Source organism: Cynocephalus volans, chromosome 2 (assembly GCF_027409185.1).
Source record: "Cynocephalus volans isolate mCynVol1 chromosome 2, mCynVol1.pri, whole genome shotgun sequence".
NCBI classification, from domain to species: Eukaryota; Metazoa; Chordata; class Mammalia; order Dermoptera; family Cynocephalidae; genus Cynocephalus; species Cynocephalus volans.
In genome coordinates this window covers 196,956,396-196,982,819 of record NC_084461.1, presented here as the reverse complement: position 1 = coordinate 196,982,819, position 26,424 = coordinate 196,956,396, and the positions used below count along the sequence as shown (strand labels likewise).

The 26,424-nt window shown below is 35.0% G+C and overlaps 1 protein-coding gene across 2 annotated transcripts in view; it reads left to right on the top strand.

Annotated features, from left to right (window-relative positions):
- Positions 1-26,424, top strand: part of SPPL3 (signal peptide peptidase like 3) — a 133,205-nt gene that overhangs the window by 83,620 nt on the left and 23,161 nt on the right. Inside the window, exons 2-3 of one of the 2 annotated variants that reach the window (XM_063086850.1) lie at positions 6,182-6,259; positions 24,939-25,027. In XM_063086850.1, the coding sequence (XP_062942920.1) occupies positions 6,182-6,259; positions 24,939-25,027 (167 nt within the window). The remainder of the gene's footprint in view (positions 1-6,181; positions 6,260-24,938; positions 25,028-26,424) is intronic. The other variant, XM_063086851.1, reaches the window with a different exon arrangement.

The following is a 26,424-nucleotide window of genomic DNA, read 5'->3' as shown; positions in this document are numbered from 1 at the left end:
GGAGAGTCTCCTTTGATTTGAGAGATGTAGCAAAATAGTTAAACAACAGTACATTATCAAACCTTAAGACTTTGAATTTGGGAAGTTGAGATGTTTAATCTGCCTTTAATTACACTTCAGAATTATAATTCTGAATTATAACAAACCATATTATCTAAGTAAAACACCATCAAAAGAAAAGTTCTTCAGAAGAAAACTGCCTTTCTTTTTTATAACTCTAATGTCTGAAAAAAATACTTTAAATTGCCTTTTAAAAATACCTACTAGCCCTTATTCATATGAAAAGCTGCTCAATCTCACTTTTTTTTAGTTTGTAATTTGTTTTTTTAATATTATTTATTATAAGCATATTATTATTACAAACCATGATTTTTCTTTATGCCCTTTACCCAACCTATCTCTTCCCAAACCACCCCCCACATCATCCACATCTCTCAATCTCACTTTTTAAATTAATTTTTAAATTTTAATTATATCAAAAATGTAATTAATGCAAATGAAAAACATGCCGAGATACCAATGTTTATCTGTCAGATTGGTAAGAATTCAAAGGGTAGACAACATTCACTGATGACAAAGGTGACAAGGCTTTGGGAAACAGGAACTCTGCTCCATTACTAGTAAGAGTGAAATGGTATAACTTCTCTGGAGGGCAGTTTGACAACATATGTCACATTGCAAGTGCGTTTTCTCTTTGATCAAGCAATCTCACTTTTAGGAACCTTACACAAATATGTCATTTTATGTGTGTGCAATGCAGGTAAAATTTACAAGGCTATTTATTACAGAATTGTTTGTAACAGCAGAATTTTAAAACACAACTCCAGTGTCTGTCTATAAGGGATTTATTTAAAACTGTGGTCTATCCGCACAGTGGAACTCTTTGCAGATGTTTAAAAGAAAATAAAAATAAAAATAAATTTTTCACATGCTGATATAGGGAGATCTCTAGGCTATACTGTAAATGAGAGGCTGAGGGATACAGAGAAGTGTATTCAGTATTCTGTGTATTGTGTAAGAAACTGTGAGCAATAATATGTGTTTGTTTATATTGTATATTTACTCCAGAAGGCTATACAAGAAACTAATAAAAGTGGTTATTTTAAAACGAGTGGGGAGTGGGGGAGGACTAGATGGGAGCGAGACCTCTATATGTGTATCTTTTTATATATGACCTAGTGAAAAATATTTTTAATTTTAAGAAAATGTTCCTTATAAACAGTTCATTTGTTTTCAGAATTTTGAAAGATATGTGCAAAGATTATGTCAGAGAAAGAAGCAATTTTAGAATAAAGAGAAATTGATTAAGTCCATTTTCCTAATATAAGAACTGTGCTGTCACGGGTATCTCTTAGTGTGTAAGCACTGTCTCCATAATCTGGTTGTCCGAAAGAGGACACACTGGCCAGCCACAGCTGCATTGTTGTATAGAGACTAGGATAGAGGCTCGAGTGCCCATCCTATCTCCCTTCCTTACCCACTCTCTTGCTGGGAAATTGAGTATCTCCCATCTTTAAAAAAATATTTTTTTTAAGTCCTCCCTTATCCATTTCCCACCAACTATCATCCTCTTCCCTGTACATTTCAAAAAACTATGTCCATTTCCTTAATTTTAACTTCTCAGCCGATTCCGGTCTGACTCCCATGCCCACCACTCCATTAAAACTGTTCTTGCTAAGGTTACTAGTACATGTGAAATAAATCCACTGGACACCAGTTTTTATCATACTTGACCTCTCAGCAGAATTCAGCACAGGTGACTTCTCCCTTCTAATGCAGTGAAAATTAATTGAGTACTTGCTCTGTTGAGCTCTTTATATAAATTACTCATTTAATTCTTTAATAATTCGTTCAGGTAGGTGTTGTCATTATCCCCATTTTACAGATGAAAAAGCTGAAGCTTAGAGAGGTCAGGTAGCTAGTTCAGCTAATAGTAAGTGGTAGACCAAAGTATTAAATTCAGGCATTATTCATACCTGCTGCCTCTTCAGTACACTTACCCTGCTATCCTAGGCTTTCCTCCTCTTTCTCTATTTCGTTTTGGTTTTCTTTGTAGCTTCTCCTCCTAGCTCATTTTTACATTTGCAGGTTTCTCAGGCCTTGATCCTTCTTACTGCTGCTAGGCACTCTTATTCACGCCTGTGGCTTTGGTGACCATGTAGAAAGTGATGAGCTCCCAGGATATATATTTAGCCATAGTGCTTCTGGGCTCTTTACCTAAATATCCAACTGTCTCTTCAGTGCATTCAAAATTTAATTCTGATTCTGCTTCTCCTAAGTTGCCTTTTTTGTGGCCAAATCGTACAAACCCAGCCTCTCAGCAGAAACCTAGCAATGATTGCTGATTCCTCCCTCTCTTGCTTCCCATAAACAATCACCAAGTCCTGTTTATTATGTCTTGTATCTAATTCACCTACCTCCCTAAAGAAAGTTCCCCCCACCCTGTTCTTAGATGGGGTCCACCTAACATACATTCTCACAGTACCTTGTACTTGTCTTTCTCCCCTTTGTAACACTCTCCATGATGATATTCACTTACTTATGTTAATTTTTTGTTTTCACTTTTTTAGAATGAAATTTTTCACTTTTTTTTAGAAAAGGCATTCAGTCAGGGACCCAAAGTAGTCTTGTTTGTTATTATATCCCCAGTGACTAGCAGAGTGCCTGGTACATAGGCATCATTAAATACGAGTGGGAGAAAAATTAAGAGATTTGTTTTAGGATGATCTCAAACAAGCTCGAGTAGTGTGGAAGGGTAAACTCATGGAGAGAGACTTGAAAAAGTCTCAGTGAAAAGCCAAGCTATAGAAAGGAGCTAAGGAACTGGCAGTGGAATTGGGAGAAGTAGAGTAATTGGTGATGTAGAAATTGTAGGACTCACTGACTGTCATTACATGTGGAAAGTGAGAGAGGAGACTGTCAAGAATGCAGCAGCAGATTTCTAGCTCTGGCAGCTTAGGGGATGGTGATACCATTCCTTGAAAGGATCCAGGTATGAAGGGAAGAATAATGACTTTAGTTTTGGACCTGTTGACTTTGAAGAACCTCCTCCAGGACATCCAGATGGAGACCATCAATAGGCAATTAGAAAAATGGAAATGAAATTGAGAAGAGATATGCAGGTTTTACCTCATCACTGAGTAAAACCAGTAAAATATTATTAGTGATTCAAATGTAAATTGATAAAAAGTTTAATTGTTGAGACTTTTTGTCATTGGCACAGATTTGGTAGATATTCTGATACTTTTTAAATTGGGGGTGGATCTTATAAATGTATATTGTATATCATGCAGAGGTGGGATTTTTATTTTTTTATTTTTTATTTATTTTCCTTAATTTTATTTTGTCGATATACAATGTGGTTGATTATTGTGGTCCATTACCGAAACCCCCCTCCCTCCTCCCTCTCCCCCCTCCCACCCAACAATGTCCTTTCTGTTTGCTTGTCGTATCAACTTCAAGGAATTGTAGTTGTTGTGTCTTCTCCCCCCCCCCAGGTTTTTGTGTGTGTGTGTGTGTGTGTGTGTGAATTTATTTATTTACTTTTAGCTCCCACCAATAAATGAGAACATGTGGTATTTCTCTTTCTGTGCCTGACTTGTTTCACTTAATATAATTCTCTCAAGGTCCATCCATGTTGTTGCAAATGGCAGTATTTCATTCGTTTTTTTTTTTTTTTTTTTTTTTGTCTTTTTCGTGACTGGCACTCAGCCAGTGAGTGCACCGGCCATTCCTATATAGGATCCGAACCCGCGGCGGGAGCGTCGCCGCGCTGCCAGCGCAGCACGCTACCGAGTGCGCCACGGGCTCGGCCCTCATTCGTTTTTATAGCTGAGTAGTATTCCATTGTGTAGATGTACCACATTTTCCGAATCCAGTCATCCGATGATGGACATTTGGGCTGGTTCCAACTCTTGGCTATGTAAAGAGTGCTGCGATGAACATTGGGGAACAGGTATACCTTCGACTTGATGATTTCCATTCCTCTGGGTATATTCCCAACAGTGGGATAGCTGGGTCATATGGCAGATCTATCTGCAATTGTTTGAGGAACCTCTGTACCATTTTCCATAGAGGCTGCACCATTTTGCAGTCCCACCAACAATGTATGAGAGTTCCTTTTTCTCCGCAACCTCGCCAGCATTTATCGTTCAGAGTCGTTTGGATTTTAGCCATCCTAACTGGGGTGAGATGGTATCTCAGTGTAGTTTTGATTTGCATTTCCTGGATGCTGAGTGATGTTGAGCATTTTTTCATATGTCTGTTGGCCATTTGTATATCTTCCTTAGAGAAATGCCTTCTTAGCTCTTTTGCCCATTTTTTAATTGGGCTGCTTGTTTTTTTCTTGTAAAGTTGTTTGAGTTCCTTGTATATTCTGGATATTAATCCTTTGTCAGATATATATTTTGCAAATATTTTCTCCCACTCTGTTGGTTGTCTTTTAACTCTGTTAATTGTTTCTTTTGCTGTGCAGAAGCTCTTTAGTTTGATATAATCCCATTTGTTTATTTTTCCTTTGGTTGCCCGTGCTTTTGGGGTCGTGTTCATGAAGTCTGTGTCCAGTCCTATTTCCTGAAGTGTCTCTCCTATGTTTTAAGAAGTTTTATTGTTTCAGGGTGTATATTTAATTCTTTAATCCATTTTGAGATGAGTTTAGTGTATGGTGAAAGGTATGGGTCTAGTTTCATTCTCCTGCATATTGATATCCAGTTCTTCCAGCACCATTTGCTAAAGAGGCAGTCTCTTCCCCAGTGTATAGGCTCGGTGCCTTTGTCAAAGATCAGATGGCTGTAGGTGTGTGGGTTGATTTCTGGATTCTGAATTCTGTTCCATTGATCAGTGTGTCTGTTTTTATGCCAGTACCATACTGTTTTGGTTATTATAGCTTTGTAGTATAGTTTAAAGTCAGGTAGTGTTATGCCTCCAGCTTTATTATTTTTTCCTCAGCGTTGCTTTGGCTATGTGTGGTCTTTTGTTATTCCATATAAATGTCTGGATAGTTCTTTCCATTTCTGAGAAAAATGTCATTGGAATTTTGATGGGGATTGCATTGAATTTGTATATCACTTTGGGTAGTATGGACATTTTCACTATGTTGATTCTTCCAATCCAAGAGCATGGGATATCTTTCCATCTTCTTGTATCCTCTCTAATTTCTCTCAGCAGTGGTTTGTAGTTCTCATCATAGAGATTTTTCACATCCTTGGTTAACTCAATTCCTAAGTATTTTATTTTTTTGGTGGCTATTGTAAATGGGCAGGCTTTCTTGATTTCTCGTTCTGCATGTTCACTATTGGAGAATAGAAATGCTACTGATTTTTGTGTGTTGATTTTGTATCCTGCTACTGTGCTGAAATCATTTATCACCTCCAAGAATTTTTCTGTAGAGGCTTTAGGCTGTTCAATATATAGGATCATGTCATCTGCAAACAGGGACAGTTTGACTTCATCTTTTCCAATCTGGATGCCCTTTATTTCCTTCTCTTCTCTGATTGCTCTGGCTAGTACTTCCAACACTATGTTGAATAGGAGTGGTGAGAGTGGGCATCCTTGTCTAGTTCCTGTTCTTAAAGGAAAAGCTTTCAGCTTTTCTCCATTTAGGATGATATTGGCAGTGGGTTTATCATATATGGCTTTGATTATGTTGAGATACTTTCCGTCTATACCTAACTTATAGAGGGTCTTTGTCATGAATGCGTGTTGAATTTTATCAAATGCTTTTTCAGCATCTATAGAGATGATCATATGGTCCTTGTGTTTGATTTTATTAATATGGTGTATCACATTTATTGATATGCGTATGTTGAACCAACCTTGGATCCCTGGGATGAATCCCACTTGATCGTGGTGAATAATTTTACGTATGTTTTGCTGTATTCTGTTTGCTAGTATTTTAGTGAGGATTTTTGCATCTATATTCATAAAGGAAAGGTGGGATTTTTATACTGATATTTAAAATCCTGTGAATATTAGCTAATAATATCTGTGAACTTATCAATTTATTCTTCGTGTTAAGCTAGCAAGTCTCATTTTACTTAAGTTATTTTGTTTGTGCTAATTTACACCTTTTTTTTCTTCTCGAAGAAAAAAACAAAGCTAAGTGGAGTTCGTAGAACTCAGACTGTAAGCTCCATGAGGACTTGCTGCATGTGATTTAAATTTTTTCCTCTTATTTCTCTAGGGCCTATTCCCTGGTGGATTCCAGTCAAGTGTCTACATTTCTGATTTCCATTCTTCTTATAGTCTATGGTAGTTTCAGGTAAGATGTTCTTAAAATGGGGTTGATTTCAATTGGAAGTGGAAAAAGCATTGATTTCTCTGAAAGTGTTGTGAAGAGAAACAGGATTTTGTCAGGGATTGAGTTAGAATGGGATAATTCTAATATTTGTTCGTTAGTTGGCTGCTGTTAAAAACTTCTTGGTTTTACTTATGACTTTAGCATATTAATACAAACATACAAAAACTAATTGCTTAAAATTCTAGTTCTAAAAGTAATGACTCATGTAAGAGCATTCATTATTCGGAATGTTAAGGACAGAGGCCTTGACAGTGATTCTAGAGTCTCAAAGAGAACAAAAAGTTTTAAGTGGAAGGACAATTCAAAGTACCAAAAAAAAAAAAAAAAAAAGACTAGATATCCATGTAATAAAAGAAATGACAAAGAAAATTTTATGGGTTTTTTTCTAATCAAAAATCAAAATATAGTAGCAGAGCTTTAGTAGACTTACAGAGACCAGGGAAACCAAAGTAAAACTGTACCAAGAAGCTAATAAAGTTATTTATCTTGTCCTAAAATGCTTTTAAATAAATAGATATACTTATGGAAATTTACATTTTTCTTAATACAAAGGTAATGACATAGGTCGAAATTGCCAATGGTTGACTTTTTTGACCCACAGAAACAATTTCATATGATTCAACCTACTGCTATTAGATTTGTGTTTTTGAGTATTCTCTCTGCTGACCTCAGGAATGCTGAGACTGGCTCCTGGTGAAATTCTCATCCTAGCAGGTGTAGCCATAAGAATAGGAAGGAAAATCAAGAAGCTAGACACTCACTCCCTTCCTTCCACTGGCCATACGTAGTTGAGAGGAACTTTAGTAGTTGTGTAATTCAAATAGTTTTGTGGCTGATAGACTTAAAAGTGAAAGCTGCTTGGGAAGTTTTAAGTTGGGAACTTGAAAGGAAGTGTCCTTAATAAATAGCCAGGCGTAAGGATTTTGAACTATTCCATATTATATCCAAATTTTAATGGCTACTTTGAAAATTACAGACTTGCATCCTTTACCTCAACACTGAGTAGAACAAGTGAAATACTGTTGGTAATTCCAATATAAACTTATAAAAGTTGTAATCACTGAGATGTCTACTGAGAACCCTAGGTTCATGACCACTCTTAAGAAACATTAATCAAGCAAGAGTAGCTATCAGTGTGACTTTGTATCTCTACCTTTGGACAAGTATGTGATTTTGTTTTCCCTTTCTGTATATAATGTATCGACAGTACAAACGACTTTGCAATTAAAAACAAACAAAAAAAAGCCATTTGTAGACTCAAAACACTAATACTACTTACATTAGTGCAAATTACCCTTTGTTTGGCATATGTTTATATACTGTGTATATTTTCATAGTTGAAAAAATTTATATTCTGATTCTCTTCCCCTATCCCAAGTATTTTCTACAATCATCTTTATACCAGTTTTTAGTAATTTAAAATTTCTTTGTGTTACTGTTATTTCACTTTTGTTGGACATGTGGGTTGTTACAGTGACCATCTTTTTATGTGTTCTTTTGCTTTATTTGAATTAAATCCTAAAGATAAATATACAAAATTGAAATACTTCACCACAGAGTATGAACTGGCTTTTACTACATGTTGCTATATTGTTTTCCATAAGGGTTATACCAGTTTAGGATTGGGAAAGTTTTAAACAAAATTTTATGTAACAAATATACCATAGAAGTATATCATATAGATGGAAAGGATTTCTCTGGTGAACCTCCCTGTTTACAAATAAGTAAATATGATGCCCAATAAGATAATGTAACTTGACAAAAATTACACAACTAGTTGTTAACAAAGTCAGGATTAGAACAGTTCTCAACACTTCCATTCCAGTACTTTATGTCTTTTATACTTTAATAATGCATTTTCTGCAAAAGTAAATCATGATGCCTTTAATTATACATTTAAATTGAACTCATTTAGTGTTCCCTCCTCTTCTGTTTTCTGGAAGAGATTATATAAAGTTGTGTTATTCCTTAATAGAATTCACCAGTGATGCCATCTAAAGCTGGGCTTCTCTTTGTGTGAAGATGTTTTTGTTTTTTTCCTGCTTGGTTCACTGCCCCCTCCTCTTTTTTAAAATAGATATTGGTAAGGGTTTAAAAAAAAATTTTTTTTTTTAAATTAAAGCATGCTGCAGATAATACAAGGTCCAGGGTTCAATCCTTGTGCCAACCAGCTGCCAAAAAAAAAAATTTTTTTTTTTTAAATTTTGGTAGAATATATATAACATAGAATGTAGCTTTTAAACCATTTTAAAATGTACAGTTCAGTGGCAGATAAGGGCTTTCTTAAACACATGTTTGTCTTTTTATTATAGCCATTCTAGTACTAAGGTGTGAAGTGGCATCTCATATCAGTTTTGATTGTATGTTGAGCTTAGGATGTTGAAAATATGTTGAGCATCTTTTCCTGTGCTTATTGGCTATTTGTTTATCTTCTGTGGTGAAATGTCTATTTAAAACTTCTCTCTCAGTCATATAATTTGCAAATATTTTTTCCAGTCTCTGGCTTGCTTTTTCATTTTCTTTGTAGTGTCTTTTGAAGTATAAACATTTTTAATTTTTATAAAGTCTAATTTACCAATTTCATGTTTTATGGATTGTGCTTTTGGTATTGTACCAAATCCATGAGGACAAAAATTTTTTCTATTTTTTTTTTAAGAAGTTTTATAGTTTTACTTCTTACATGTAAAACTATGATTCAGTTTGTGTTAATTTTTGGATATAGTATGAAGTACAAATCTAAATTCATCTTTATGAATGTGGCTATCCAGTTGTCCCAGCACTGTTTGTTGAAAAGACTATCTTTTACCCCATTGAATTGCTTTGGCACCATTGTCAAAAATCAATTGACCATAAATGTAAGGATTAGTCACTAGACTCCCATTGATGTTCTGTTGGTGTGTATGTCTCCTCTTATGCCAGTACCACAGTGTCTTGATTGCTGTAGCTTTTACGTAAGTGTTGAGATCAAGCAGTCTAAGTGTCCTATAGCTTTGGTTTTTTGTTTTTGTGTTTGCTTTGTTTTTGGTGGCTGGCCTGGATGGGAATTTGAACTCTTGACCTTGGGGTTATTAGCTCTAACCAAGTGAACTAACTGGCCAACCCTGTTTTAAGTTTTTTGTTCTTATTTTTAAATTCATCTGGCTACTCTGTCTGGATCTTTTGCATTTCCTCATAAATTTTAGGCTCAGTGGGTCAATTTCTACCAAAAAAAAAAAAATCCTGCTAGGATTTTGATAAGCATTGTAGATTTATAGATCAGTTTGGGGAGAATTGCTCTCTTAATAACACTGAGTCTTCCAGTCCATGGACCTGGAATGTCTCTCCATTTATTTAGAGCTTTCATTTCTCTTAGTAGTAGTTTGTAATTTTCAGTGCACAAGGCTTGCACTACTTTTGTTAAATTTATTCCTATATATTTTATTATTTTTGATGGAATTTTTTTCTCGATTTCAGTTTTGGGCTGTTCATTGTTAATTATATAGAACTACAATTGATTTTTGTATATTGATCTTGTATACTGTAGCTTGGCTAAACTCATTCATTAGTGCTGGTAGTTTACTGTGTGTGGATTCTCTATCATTTCCTTTATACAGGATCGTGTAGTCTGCAAATAGAGAAAGTTTTGCTTCTTCCTTTCAAATCTGAAAGCTTTTAATTTTCCTTCTCCCCCCACCCCACCCTTTACTGTACAGGCAAGAACCTCCAATATAGTATTGAATAGAAGTGACAAGGGCACACATTCTTACTTGCCTTGTTCCGAATTTTAAGGGGAAAGCATTTCCTATTAAGTATGATTTTAGCTGTACATTTTTCATAAACACCTTTCATCAGGTTGAGAAAGTATCCTCCTATTTCTAGTTTGTGGAAGGGCTTTTATTCATGAATGAGTGTTGGATTTTTGTCTCATGTTTTTATGCATCTGTTGAGATGATCATGTGATTTTTGTCCATTCTATCAATATGGTATATTAATAGATTATCAAATGTTGAACCAATCTTGTATTCCTGCAATAAATACCACTTGGTCATGTATGTAATTCTTTTTATATGGTGCTGGATTCAGTTTGCTAATATTTTGTTAAAGATTTGTATGGCTGTATTCATTGAGGGATATTAGTTTGTAGTTTTCTTGTTATGTCTTATTATGATTTTGGTATTAAGGGTAATATTGGCTTCATTGAATGAGCTAGGAAATAGAATGAATATTTTCTGGAAAAGATTGTATAGAATTGTATTATTTCTTTAAATATTTGCTATAATTCACCAGTGAAACCATCTAAAGCCAGGCTTTTCTTTGTGGGAAGATTTTTTTTGGTTTTGTGTTTTCTTGCTTGATTCACTGCTTTATTCTTTTTTTTTTCTCTTTTTTTAATATTGGGAAGGACTTTTCAAACACCTTTATTGAGACATACATACCATGAAGTTTGCCCATATAAAATATACAATTTGGTAGTTTTTATGCAACCATCACCTTAATCCAATTTTAGAACATTATCATCATCCTAAAACAAATCATGTATCCATTCGAAGTCATTCCCCCTTTCTCTTCCCCTCCCCTAGCCCTGAGCAGCCACTAATCTACTTTCTGTCTCTATAGATTTGCCTATTCTGGACATTTCAAATAAGTGGAATCATACAATATGTGACCTTTTGTAACTGGCTTCTTTCACTTAGCATAATGTTTTTGGAGTTCATTCATGTCATAGCATGTTATCCTTTTTATTGCTGAATAATACTCTTGTTTATCCATTCATCAGTTGATGGACATTTGTGTTGTTTTTAGCTTTTTTTTTTTTTTTTTTTAGCTGTTATGAATAATGGTGCCATGAACATTTGTGTGCAAGTTTCTGTGTGGACATACCTAATAGTAGAACTGCTGCTATTTATATTTTCTGTTTCTTCTTGAGTCAGTTTTGGTAATTTGTGTCTTTTTATGATATATCCATTTTCTCTAAATTGTCTAAGTTGGCATTAGTTTATATCATTCACTTATAATCCATTTAATTTATAATGATTAGTGATGTTCTCTTTTTCTTGTTTATTTTAGTCATTTGTGTCTTCTTTTTTTTTTTCCTTAGTCACTCTAGCTAAAGGTTTATCAGTGTTGTTGATCTTTTCAAAGAACCAACTTTTGGTTTCATTGATCTTTTTTTTTTCTTTCCTGTTTTTTGTTTTCATTGATTTCTACTGTAATATTTATAATATTTCCTTCCTTCTGCTTGCTTTGGGTTTAGTTTGTGCTTCTTTGTCTAATTCCTTAAAGTGGAAGCTCAAGTTATTGATTTGAAACCTTTCTTTTTAAAATTTTGTTATGTTTGCCCTACCTTGGCTGAGCTTTGCTAGGCTTCCTATATTATCTAAAGCTGACACCTTTCTCTTCCTACCCTTTCCAGCTGATGAGAAAAAGAAAATAGATAATTACTCATCTAGTAATTAGTATGTACCAAAAGTGTTTGACGGACTTACAGGAGAGCATTAACAGAAAGAGAAACAAAAAACTAACTGGACAGAAAAATGAAAGCAATGGAAAGAAATTATTCTGATGAGCAGGTAGACCCACGAATTACAATATGAGACTGGTTTAGAATTTCTTAGCTTATTACTGACAAGATACTTGAAGTTCTGTCCCATCAAGAGTCAGGAACGAAGAACTGACAAGTGTGAAGTAGATCAAAGAGAAAACCAAAAGGAATTTATATGTTATGTTTGTGTGCATGCTGGCTTGTACACTTACCCACTCACTCTCTCCATATATGTGTATATTTTAAATTTGCTATGTATAGGAATGATCAGACTTTATAACTGTAAAGTAACTACTACCTTTTTTAAAGCAAGCACCTATCTGTGCTTTTTTTTAATAGTGAGGGCAATTTATTTGCTTATATCCAAACCTACTCTAGAAAGACAATGTCATCTGCAGCAATAATAAGAACTGTACTTTATATGTTTGTGTTGCCCTTTATACTAAATGCATGGAATTGTAGTTAGACCAGGCTAACCAAAATAAGTCTCATTATGTTTCTTAAATGTCATGATTTTCTGTTGGTGTGTAATCTTTGAACTGCTTTTTTTGCCCTTCTGTAACCTGTTCTACTTTAATAAAACATCATATACAGAAATCTGAACTTGTTACATAATGTAGGGAGTGATTATATACATTGTAATGTATGTGGTGGCCAAGGTTTTTATATATTTAACAATTTCATCAATTCATTTTTAAATGTTCAATTTATAAAAACTACTGCAAGTTTACTAGGAACACAGTTAACTTTCAACCATTTAGTATTTACCTTGGCCAAGTGAATTTTTCACTTTATTGTGCCTACTGCCATTAAAATGATCAAAAAACATGATATTCTTAAAATATTAAGATAAAAATTCCAATTTACCTTTCTCCTCTGATATTCACAGTGTATTCAGTTATCAAAATTCAAATGGATGAACAAGTATACTTTCAATAAACTAATATGTTCTCACCTCCACTTTGCTTCCTACAGTTGTTTAATTTTGCTCTGCCCTGTTCAAAAGGATTTCAGACCATTTACTAAGTTTTGTGTGTTGTGAGGAGATAAGATAAATTAAAATGGGGCCAAAGAAAAGAAAAGGTTTGAGTGGAGACAAAATAGAGCCAAAGATAAATCTAAAAATGCATACCATAATGACAACATCCTTACTAGGGGTGGTCCAAAAATACCACAGTAAGATTTCTAGCAGCCAACTTTAAGAAGAAAGAAGTTAAAAACTTTCTTCCATTGTTCTTAGATAAAAAGAACCCAGCTCAGGTAAATTGCAAATGTTCTTGGCCTTAAGATCAGACAGACCTTTATCCCAAAGACTCTCATAAAAAGAATGTAACATGGTTTCATAGCATTTTATAGTCAGCATTCAAATAAATGTTTGTTGAATGAATTATAATACCCTTCAATATGAGTTGATGGCATTGCATGAAATTGCATTTCTTTCTGAAAAAGAAATTTTGCCAAAATTGGAGGTGTACAGCAGGCAGCAGAAAGTTGGAGTCTAGATGACTAGCTTACTGCTAAGTGTGGCGTAAGGTTGTATTTGAGAATATCTTAAGTAAATGGGTTGCTAATTCTTAACTGATTTTTCCTGAGTGTTGATCTCTTGGCAGCAGTCCAGACTTGTATTCTGTTGGCTGCTAAATATAGACCTCATTGTTTTAACATTACTCACGGTGAATTCGTATTTTTATCAGAACCAAGAAACATAACTGGGTATGTATATAAGCTTGCATTTCGCCTCGTCCTGAGGCAAACAGTGGAAGTTCTCGAAGGAAGGCCTAGGATTTCCCTTAAAAAATCAGTTTTAGTCCAGTCTACATAAAGAAATGAGTAGTTTATTTCCTGAAGTTGTGTTCCTTGCCACTGAATTAGTTCTAGCCTGAAACACATGTAGAGCAAATATAACCAGATCTCAACCTCAGGAAAAATAAAATCTTATTAAGGCACTCAAAGAATATTAAATTACTTTCTGATGTAGTGTCTATGAAAAATTTCTTGTGAAATGTACATCAAAGTGACCAAAAAAAGCAAAGTGGGATTTATATTTTTACCTAATTTAAAGTTGAATAACGTTGATCAGTTGTTATTCTGTCTGACACCACTATTTAGCTGACAGGGTCATTTGTCATTTGTAAGGTGTAAGATTAAACCGTATCCTCTACCTATAAAAAGTTGCTGGTCTTATATTACTCTGTAATAAGGCAGCATATATGCAGCTTATCTAAAAATGATATCAGATCAAATTAACTCAAGAAATACAGTGTATAGAAAAAGCGGTATGTACTGATGTGGAAAGATGTCCTTGGCATACAGCTGAATGAAAAATTAATTTGTAAGGTGATATATATTAATCCTCATTTTTTTAAGTAATAGACTTTATTTTTATAGCAGTTTTATTTAGGTTTACAGAAAAATTGAGCATCAAGTGCAGACAGTTCACATACTCCCCCCCACACAAATATACAGTTTCTCCTATTATTAACATCTTACATTAGGGTGTTACATTTGCTACAATTATGAACCAATATCAACACATTATTAACTAAAGTTCACATTAGGATTCACTCTGTTTTGTACAGTTCTATGGGTTTTACCAAACGTATAATGTCATGTATTCACCATTACAGTATCATACAGGATAGTTTCACTGCCCTAAAAATCTGCTGTGCTCCACCTAGTCATCCCATCCTTTCTCACTCTGCCCTTGAAACCCTGGCAGCCACTGATCTTTTTTTCTTTTTTTCACATTACCTGAAACATGTATCATTTCTTTGTGTTGGGAACATTCAGAATCCTCTCTTCTAGCTAATTGAAAGTATACAATAAGTTGTTGTTAGTTATGGTCACCCTACAGTATTATGGAACACTAGATCTTATTCCTCCTATCTAGATGTAATTCTGTATCCATTAACCGACCTCTCACTAAACCCCCTCCCCATATCCTTGCCAGTCTCTGGTAACTGCCATTCTACTCTCTACTTCTGTGCGATCAACTTTCTCAGCTTCCATGTGTAAGTGAGAACATGAGGTATTTCTCTTTCTTTTTAAGGGGAAGGGGCCACAGACATAATATCCTCCAAGATCATCCATGTTGCTGTGAATAACAGGATTTTTTTTTTTTTTATGGCTGAGTAGTATTCCATTGTGTGTATATATCACATTTTAAAAATCTGTTCACCTATTGGTGGACACTTAGGTTGATCCATATCTCAGCTATTGTGAATAGTACTGCAGCAAATATCTTTTCAATATACTGATTTCTTTTCCGTTGGATATAGACCTAGTAGTGGGATTGCTGGATCATATGGTAGTTCTATTTTTAGTTTTTTGAGGAATGTCCATACCATTTTCCATAATGGCTGTACTAATTTACATTCACACCAACAGTGTATAAGAGTCTCCCTTTCTCAGCATCCTCGCCAGCATTTGCTATTTTTTTGTTTTTTTGATAATAGCCATTCTAACTGGGGTGAGATAATACCTCATTGTGGTTTTGATTTGCATTTCCCTAATAATGAGTGATGCTGAACATTTTTTCATATGCCTGTTGGCCATTTGCATGTCTTCTTTTGGGAAATGTCTATTCAGGTCCTTTGCCTATTTTTTTATTGGATCATTTGGTTTTTTGCTGTTGAATTGTCTGAGTTCCTTGTATATTCTGGATATTAATCTCCTGTCAGATATATAGTTTGCAAGTGTTTCCTCCTATTCTGCATATTGTCTGTTCACTCTGTTGATTGTTCCCTTTGCTATGCATAAGCTATTTAGTTTGATATAATCCCATTTGTCTATTTTTGCTTTTGAGGGCTTCTCCATAAAGTTGTTCCCCTGTGTTTTCTTTTATTTTTTTTAAATGTTTTCTTATAATAATTTTATAGTTTCAGGGCTCATATTTATAAATCTTTAATCCATTTGAGTTGATTTTAGTATATGGTGAGAGGTAGGGGTCTAGTTTCACTTTCTACACATAGATATCCAGTTTTTCCAACACCATTTATTGAAGAGAGGCTGTCCTTTCCCCAGTAAATATTCTTGGTGCCTTTGTTGAAAATCAGTTGGCTGTAAATATGTGGCTTTATTTCTGCATTCTCTATTCTGTTCTGTTGGTCTATGGTCATGTATCTATTTTAATGCCAGTACCGTGCTGTTTTGGTTACTACAGCTTTGTGTAGTGTATTTTGAAGTCAGGAAGTGTGTTGCCTTTAACTTTGTTCTTTTTGTTCAGGACTGTTTTGGCTATTAGGAGTCTCTTGTCGTTCCATATGAATTTTAGGATTGTTTTTTCTATTTCTTTGATGAATATCATTGGTATTTTGAAATTGCATTGAATCTATAGATTGTTTTGGGTAGCATGGTCATTTTCACAATATTAATTCTTCTAATCAGTGTACATGGGGTGTCTTTCAATTTCTTTGTGTCCTTTTCAGTTTCTTTCATTAGTCTTTTATGTTTTCCTTTTCCTTGGTTAAATTTATTCCTAGGTTTTGTTTTTGTTTTTGTGACCGGTAAGGGGATCACAACCCTTGGCTTGGTGTCGTCCGCACCACGCTCAGGCAGTGAGCGTACCAGCCATCCCCACATAGGATCCGAACCCGTGGCCTTGGCACTACCAGGACCGCACTCACCCGAGTGAGCCATGGGGCCAGCCCTATTCCTAGATTTTTTATTGTTGTTGTTGTTTTGTTTTTGGCAGCTGGCCGGTATAGGGATCAAACTCTAGACCTTGCATTTATCAGGTCTAGGAGTTTTTTGGTGGAACTTTTAAGATTTTCTATATATAAAACATGTTGTCTAACAGGGACAATTTGACTTTCCTCTTTTCAATTTGGATGCCCTTTATTTCCTTCTCTTGCCTAATTGCTCTGGCTAGGACAATTCTCATTTTTTAAAAAGGCAAATATGTATATATCTGGAGAGTAGGGATTATGGGAGTCTGTCATTTTGTACCGTTCTCTTATGTTTGAGGTTTTTAACATATATATTACTACATATTATAATTATTACATATATTACTTTTTTCAGAAAAAAATAGAAGTTTGCTTATTTTGGAAGGGGAGATAATAACAGTTAAGGCAGGGTAGTGTATAATAAGAGCCTTGCTTTTGTTTATGTTCCATTGATTCCAGACAGGTTCCAATGAAATGCATCATAATCTCAGAGTTTAGGTCACCACAGATGATTAGTTCTGCCATGAGAAAACATGAATTAAGCTTTAGAAGATCATAGAAATTAAACCATGTACTGAAAGTCACCACAGGTATCATGGCGGGAGAAATGTATGCAAAACATTGTATCTAGTTTGTTATAGAAGTAATCCAAATCGACAGGAAAAAGTTTGTCTCAGGAGCCAGTCTCTATAACAGTTCCTCTGGGGCTGTCTGAGGTAGGAGCAGCTAGTGTACTTCTTAATCTTTGCTAAAGTATCTTCCTCTGATAGATGGATAAATAAAAGTTCCCAAATATTATACAATTATGTACCACATAATAGCATTTCGGTAAACAACAAGACCACATATGTGACAGTGGTCCCATAAGATGATAATGGAGAGTCATAGCCATCATAATGTCATAGCAAAAGGCATTACTTATGTGTTTATAGTGATGCTGGTGTAACAAACCTATTGCAGAATATGTTCAGGAAGGGTGCCTAGCTTACCCATGGAGTGACCCTTCCAAAGGTAGTTTAGACCTTTAAGATAGAAAGTCAAGCATTTGACACATAGGTCTGATCCCAAGTGAAAGGATTATTGTCTTCCTTCGAATTCTTGCATTTTTAAATGATTCACCCATCCTTATAACAAAATAATAGTTAATAAGTCAGCTTACACTTACTGAGTGATTGCTGAGTGCTAGGCACAATCTCTGTGTGTAATTTAATTTTCATAACTTCGTGAGGGTGGTATTCTAATCCCCATTTAACAGATGAGGAAAATGAGGCACAGAGAGACTTAGTAACGTAGTTAGAGGGCCCACACTCATGCAAGTAGTGGCCAGTGTAAATAATAGGAAAATTCATTGCTGTTTCCTTTCATAATACATTTTTGCACATTGATGAAATCACCTAATGCATTTCTCAGAACGTATCCCCACCATTAAGTGGCATGTGACTGTGTATGAGATCTAAAATCCAGGGCTTCCTTAAAATTAAAAACCACCAGGAAAGCCAACACACCAGAGTCCTGACCTCATTCTAGAAGAAGAGTCTTAACTTTGTTTCAGGGCCTCTACCACATCTGAAAATATTCATCCTTTGGTCTTATTGGTGAATTGTCACCCATTGGGGCTGCCCTCCAGTGAAACAGTTTGATAAACTACTAATTAGGTAAATTCATAGGGGACCAGTATGAAGTGTACCTAACCAGTCTATAGTCCACAGGTTTTCCTAGCCAGGTCACCCATTTTAATTGAAGACATAGCCAATTGAGGCTTCTTCAACACCAGTAACAGATAAGGGAGTTTTAGACAGTAGAAGAAAGTACACGAAGCCAAATGGCAGAGAGAGTCAGGCTGTTATATTAAAGGAGCAAATCTCTTGAATCCAGCAACAGATTTTGAGTCATAGAGATGGAAAACATAAATCAAGAGCATTATCATTGTGACCTGAGCCTAGAAGTTTAGTTAAGAGTCCCTTCCAGGAAGGATTCTGATCTGCCTCTTCAGGATAGCCTCCTCTGTTCTCCTAAAGAAATTGATAAAACTCAATGTCCTAGAACCCTCAGGGACTTTTAAAGGCATGAACAAGAAATGCAAAGAGGCCTCTCCTTCACTTCAAAATCTTCTCAGTTCAGGACCTGATTACTTAAAAGAACTATCTAGAAGCACTTCTGCTTCCAGCCACAATGGAGTAACAGGCACTACGTTACCATCCCACCTGAAACAACCAAAAAAACACATATAAAATACATGAAACAACAGTTTTCAAGATATTTATTCATCAGACAACAAACAAAGTAAAGTGATTTTGAGAGATGATGAACAATTTCCCCAGCTTACTGTCTTAAGATGGTTTCCAGATGATGGTACAGGGAGAGAGATTCCCTAAATCAAGGAGCTGGAGCTGAAAGTCCAGAGAGACTGAGGCAGCTAGAGTTAATTACGTACAAAAGAAAAGTGCTACAGGGAGAGAAAACCCAGAAATATGTAGGCAGACCCCTTGAGCATTCATCGGAGTATTAATCAGTGCATGCATTAATCAGGAAATTTCCTAAAATGGAAGAAAGGATAATGCGAAAGGATTAGAGGAAAGCTTACCTGTTCCCACCAGCCAGATTGGAAAATGATTCACATGGCATTGGGTAGAATACTCAGAAAGGTCTTGCCTCAGTTGTAGAGAGTAATTATGCTAGACTGAGCACTGCTTCAGACACATCTAATAAATCGTAAAAGTAAGACCTCAGCGAAATAAACCATTTCCAGGTAACAGTATCCTATGTGAAAGCTCAACATTTATAGGAATATAAGGATATTGAGCAGCCACTAGGAATATAGAAACACTGAGACAAGGTAAAAAGGTATGTCAGGCAAACAAGCAATTATCAGACAGACAAAGAGGAAGGGAAACATGACCCATGATGAGGAGAATAATCAGTCCATCAAAATTGACCCAGATGTTAAAATTAGCAGAGAAGTACAACAAAACAGATATTATATCTATTCCATATGTACAAAAAGTTAGATGGATACATGTAAGATATTTTAAAAGACGCAAACCAAACTTCTAGAAATGTAAATGACATTGTCTGAGATTAAAAAAAAAAAAAAATGCTGGATGGAATTAAGACCAATTAGATATTGCAGAAGAAAAGATTAGTGAACATAAAAGCACATAAACTGTCCAAAATGAAATAGAGAAAAAAGTAAATTTTTAAAAAACATTAAAAGAGCATCATAGTACATAGAACATTAGAGAGAAACCTCCAGTGGCCTAATATATGGGTAATTGGAGTCCTTGAAAAAAGAGACAGAAAGATATATTTGAAGATATAATGGCCAAGCTTTTCCAAATTTCATGAAAACTATAAGCTGCAATAAACTCAAGCACAAGAAACATGAAGAAAAACTACACCAAGGCACATTGTAATTAATAGCTCAAAACCAGTGATAACAGAGAAAATTCTAAAAGCCACCAGATGAGTTGGGGGAGGCATGGTATGTATGGAGGAGAAAAGATAAAGATGATGTCAGATTTCTCACTGAAAACAATACAAATAAAAAGACAGTGAAACAACAGCTTTTTTTTTTTTTTTCAATTTTATTTTGTCGATATACATTGTGGCTGATTATTGCTCCCCATCACCAAAACCTCCCTCCCTTCTCCCTCCCCCCTCCCCCCCAACAATGTCCTTTCTGTTTGCTTGTCGTATCAACTTCAAGTAATTGTGGTTGTTATATCTTCTCCCCCCCCCCGGTTGTGTGTGTGTGTGTGTGTGTGTGAATTTATATATTAATTTTTAGCTCCCACCAATAAGTGAGAACATGTGGTATTTCTCTTTCTGTGCCTGACTCGTTTCACTTAATATAATTCTCTCAAGGTCCATCCATGTTGTTGCAAATGGCAGTATTTCATTCGTTTTTATAGCTGAGTAGTATTCCATTGTGTAGATGTACCACATTTTCCGAATCCAGTCATCCGATGATGGACATTTGGGCTGGTTCCAACTCTTGGCTATTGTAAAGAGTGCTGCGATGAACATTGGGGAACAGGTATACCTTCGGCTTGATGATTTCCATTCCTCTGGGTATATTCCCATCAGTGGGATAGCTGGGTCGTATGGTAGATCTATCTGCAGTTGTTTGAGGAACCTCCATACCATTTTCCATAGAGGCTGCACCATTTTGCAGTCCCACCAACAATGTATGAGAGTTCCTTTTTCTCCGCAACCTCGCCAGCATTTATCGTTCAGAGTCTTTTGGATTTCAGCCATCCTAACTGGGGTTAGATGGTATCTCAGTGTGGTTTTGATTTGCATTTCCCGGATGCTGAGTGATGTTGAGCATTTTTCATATGTCTGTTGGCCATTTGTATATCTTCCTTAGAGAAATGCCTGCTTAGCTCTTTTGCCCATTTTTTAATTGGGTTGCTTGCTTTCTTCTTGTAAAGTTGTTTGAGTTCCTTATATATTCTGGATATTAATCCTTTGTCAGATGTATATTTTGCAAATATTTTCTCCCACTCTGTTGGTTGTCTTTTAACTCTGTTAATTGTTTCTTTTGCTGTGCAGAAGCTCTTTAGTTTGATATAATCCCATTTGTTTATTTTTCCTTTGGTTACCCGTGCTTTTGGGGTCGTATTCATGAAGTCTGTGCCCAGTCCTATTTCCTGAAGTGTTTCTCCTATGTTTTCTTTAAGAAGTTTTATTGTTTCAGGGTGTATATTTAAATCCTTAATCCATTTTGAGTTGATTTTAGTATACGGTGAGAGGTATGGATCTAGTTTCATTCTCCTGCATATGGATATCCAGTTATCCCAGCACCATTTGCTGAAGAGGCAGTCCCTTCCCCAGTGAATAGGCTTGGTGCCTTTGTCAAAGATCAGATGGCAGTAAGTGTGTGGGTTGATTTCTGGATTCTCTATTCTATTCCATTGGTCAGTGTGTCTGTTTTTATGCCAGTACCATACTGTTTTGTTTATTATAGCTTTGTAATATAGCTTAAAGTCAGGTAGTGTTATGCCTCCAGCTTTATTTTTTTTGCTCAGCATTGCTTTGGCTATGCGTGGTCTTTTATTGTTCCATATAAATGACTGGATAGTTTTTTCCATTTCTGAGAAAAATGTCTTTGGAATTTTGATGGGGATTGCATTGAATTTGTATATCACTTTGGGTAGTATGGACATTTTCACTATGTTGATTCTTCCAATCCAAGAGCATGGGATATCTTTCCATCTTCTTGTATCCTCTCTAATTTTTCTCAGCAGTGGTTTGTAGTTCTCATCATAGAGATTTTTCACATCCTTGGTTAACTCAATTCCTAAGTATTTTATTTTTTTGGTGGCTATTGTAAATGGGCAGGCTTTCTTGATTTCTCGTTCTGCATGTTGAAATCATTTATCAATTCCAGCAGTTTTTTTGTAGAGGTTTTAGGCTGTTCGATATATAGGATCATGTCATCTGCAAACAGGGACAGTTTGACTTCATCTTTTCCAATCTGGATGCCCTTTATTTCCTTCTCTTCTCTGATTGCTCTGGCTAGTACTTCCAACACTATGTTGAATAGGAGTGGTGAGAGTGGGCATCCTTGTAAACAACAGCTTTAAAGTACAGTAAGAAAAACTGTCATTGTAGAATTCTATAACAAAAATATCTTCCAAAAATGAAGGCAAGATAAAGATGTTTTTCAGACATACACAACCTGAAAGCATTCACCTGCCGCTGACTTGCACTACAAAAAACATTAAAGGAATTCCTTCAGGCAGAATAAAAATGGTACCAGCTGGAAATCTACACAAAGATGGGGGGGGGGAGATAAACATAAACTATTGTAAGGTTTTTATATTATACGTGAAATGGTATATTATAACTGGAATGTAGACTGTGTTAAAGATATGTGCTATAAACCCTACAGAAACCACCAAATTAAAAGAAAGATTTATAGCTAATAAGATGACAGAGGACATGAAATGGAATCATAAAAACTGTATTAATCCAAAAGAAGTCAGATAAATGGGAACAACAACAACAAAAGATCGGACAAGTAGGAAACAAATAACAATTTCCTCTTTTCTTCTGAATTAAAGAAAAAAATGAAAATAAATAGCAAGATGATAGTCTCAAACCTAATCATATCAATGATCACATTAAATGAAATTGGTCTAAACACCCCAATTAAAAGACTGCAATTGTTAGACTGAATAAAAAAGCAAGACCCAATAACACACTGCATACAAGAAACACACTATAAATATAAAGCCAAAAACGGTTAAAAGTAAAAAAGATACATGTTGCTTATACTCATCAACAGAAAGCTGGAGTGGCAATATTAATATCAGACAAAGCAGAATTCAAAGCAAAGACTATTATAACAAACAAAGAAGGTTATTTCATAATAATAACAGGGTCAATTAAGCAAGAGGACATAATAATCTTAAGTTTTTATTCATCTAGTAAAACATCTTCAAAATAGACAAAGCAAAAAATGATAGAACTTAAAGGAGAAATAACACAAATCCACAAATATAGCTGAAGATTTCAGTACTCCTCCCTCAATAAATTATAGAAGAAGTAGGCAGAGAGTCAGCAAGGAATAGTGGACTTGAATAATATTTTTAGTCAGTTTGACCTAACTGACATTTATTTCTCAAGTGTACACGGAATATTTACTAGCATAAACCATATTTGGAGACATAAAATAAGTCTTAATAAATTTTAAACAATTCAGCATATTTGTCTTATGATCTCTGATCTCTGTTAGCTCGGGTTGCCATAACATAATACCATAAACTGGATAGCTTAAACAACAGAAATATATTTTCCAGAGTTCTGGAGGCCAAATGTCTAAGATCAGGGTGTCAGCATGGTTGGATTCTGTTTTCCAAAGTGCCTGCACCAATTCATATTCCCCCCAGCAGTGTGTGAAATGTTCCAACTTTACATCCTTGCCAAGATTTGGTTATTATCTAACTTTTTGGTCATAGCCATCCTATTGGGTGTGAAGTGGTGTCTCATTGTGATTTTCATTTGTATTTCACTGATGACTAATGATGTTGAACATCTTTTCATGTGCCCTTGGCCATTTGTATATCTTCCTTGGAGAAATGTCTATTCAGATCTTTTGTCCATTTTTAAATTGGGTTGTCATTTTATCATTAAATTATAAGTGTTCTTTATATATACTTGATATGTCCCTTATTAGATATATGATTTGCAGTTATTTTCTCCCATCCTGAAGGTTGTCTTTTCACTTTTTTGATAGTATCCTTTAAAGCACAAAAGTCTTTAACTTTGGTAAAGTCCAGTTTATCTATTTTTTGCTTGTGTTTTTGGCATCACATCTAAGAATCTGCTCCAAATCCATGGTCACAAAGATTTATCCTGTTTCTTCTAAGTTTTGTAATTTTAGATCTCATACGATTTACATTTAAATGTATTAAAATTAAATAAAATTTAGAATTCATTTCCTCTGTCACACTAACCATATTTCAAGTGATTGTGTGGCTGATGTCCACCACATTGGCCAATGCAGATATAGAACATTTCCATCATCACAGGAAGTTCTTTTGGACACACAGTCACACACAAACCCCTTCTTTATAGAAACAAACTAGTAGAAAATGAGCTAAGGACTTAAAACAAGTAGTTTACAAAAAAATTAATGGACAAGTTCATATACACAAAATTGTTCAAATAAGAATTCTAAATTAAAGTGAGATAACATTTTTAGTCCCCCAGATTCACAGTGATTACTTCCTTCAGGTGTTGACCTAGCAGTCACTGTCAGTGAGGCCGCCTCTGCCCACGCTATCTAAAATTTCAAACCCTAACCCCTCCATTTCCTACTTTTGTTCCTTAGCTCTTACCATTAATACATCACATATTTAACTTATTTTTCTTGTTTCTCTGCCTTCCGCCTTGAATGTAAAATCCATGTATGTGAAATCTAATAGTATTTTGCTCACTATTTATTGTCCCTCCAGTATCTAAAACAGTTCCAAATATAGAAGAAATTCAACTATTTGTTGTTGAATCAAAGCTGACAAAGTGTAGAGAAATGATTACTCTCCTACACTGCTATCAGAGAGTAAATTGGTACGACCTTTCTGGAAGCAGTTGTGTGGTATGTAAAAAGTATCGAAATGTGTTTGCCCTTTGATCCCACATTTCTCCTTCTAGGTTTTTATCATAAGGAAGTAATTAAGGATGTGCACATAGAGATATGGCTGGAAGATTCAGCCACATTGGAATGCTTTCATCTGCAGTCAGAAAAACTCTTGAACTGGCATGTTAGAAGGAATGTAGATTGTTTTTTAAAATGTGGCAACAAGAACTATTTTTCAGAGTAGTTCAAAAGAAATCTTCCTTTCTTTCCTAATGCCTCAGCATTTAAAAATATTGTCTCATTACTGACTTTTCTGACCTGCTTCTTTCTTAAGCAAAACTAAAACTATAAATTTTTTTTCCATAGGTCCCTTAATATGGACTTTGAAAATCAAGATAAAGAGAAAGACAATAACAGTTCTTCTGCGTCTTTCAATGGCAGCAGCACCAATAATAGTAAGACATTTTATGTCAATTAAACTGTCGTACGTGCAATTGTCTTAATTTAATTCTTTTTCTACCTCCAGTTAATAATTTTACTGGATTTAAAGATTTCTGTTTGGTATAAAATAGGATCTAATTTGTATGGTATAGTCTGTTAAATTCTTCTCTTCTGAATCTGAACTATTGATTTCTTATGTATTGCTTTTAACTCATGCCTAAAAGCTTGCTGCTGAGATTCTTTATTAAAGTTAAGTAGGATAGATTAGTATCTGCCTGCTGATGACTTCATTCAGATACTTTGGTGAGGCTGATAATTTTGTAGGTGTTGATCATAAATTCATTCAGTGTGTCTTAATAGAGAGCTACTTGAAGTACTTGTAAAACTAAGTATTATGGGTATCTCTTCTGATATTTGAGATCTTGTAAGAATACTTGCTTTATGCTGTATTATAACACCAAGGTCAAGGGTTTGGCCAGCTGCCAAAAAAATAAACAATTTTTAAAGAATAGTTCCTTTAAAAAAAATAGAAGTGTGCTGTACGGCAGATGTTCAGCAGCATTGTTCGTAATAGCCAAAGAGTAGAAACAACCCAATGGTCCATAAACTAATGAATTTATAAACAAAATGTACAATGGAATACTATTTAGCATTAAAAAGAATGGAGTATTGATACATGCTACAATGTGGATGAAGCAGAAGCCAGACACTACATATTTTGAGTCTATTTATATGAAATTTTCAGAAAAGGAAATATATCAAGACAGAAAGTAGATTAGTAGTTGCCTGGGGCTAGGGATTCTACTGGGGTAATGAAAAGGTTCTAAAACTAGATTATGGTTATTCACACTTAGTAAATTTACAAAAATATCATTGAATTATACAATTAAAATGGGTGAATTTTATGGTGTGTAAATTGTACCTCAATAGAGTTATAGAAAATTTGTGCGGCTTATTTTGGAAAGAGTTAAATTAGGAATAAGGAGACTTGATTTAATAATATTAACAGATTTATATTGAGTACCTACCATGTTCTCAACATTCAAAATATCTAATAGAAAGATGCAAAAGTATAAGAACAATTCTTTTCAAGATGTTAAAAAAAAAGGTACTAAGACAGAGATGACAAATACCACTTCACCTCCTATTCCTGGGGCAGATACTTTTTTTCCTGACTCTGAGAATCCTTCTGAACAAGCAGCTACTATCAGTGGATCAGAGTAAGCTCTAGAGGTGAAATCATTTTGACATCTATGTACGAAGAGAGTAAAGAGAAAGGCAAGTCGGGTAAGCAACAGTGGGTCAAGTAAGGTCTCTTTCCTGTAGAAGGTGAGTTTGACTTGAAACACCAAACTTGGATTGGTGGGGAGAGCATGTAGTAACAGGCACAGAGGGGAGAGAGTAAGCATGA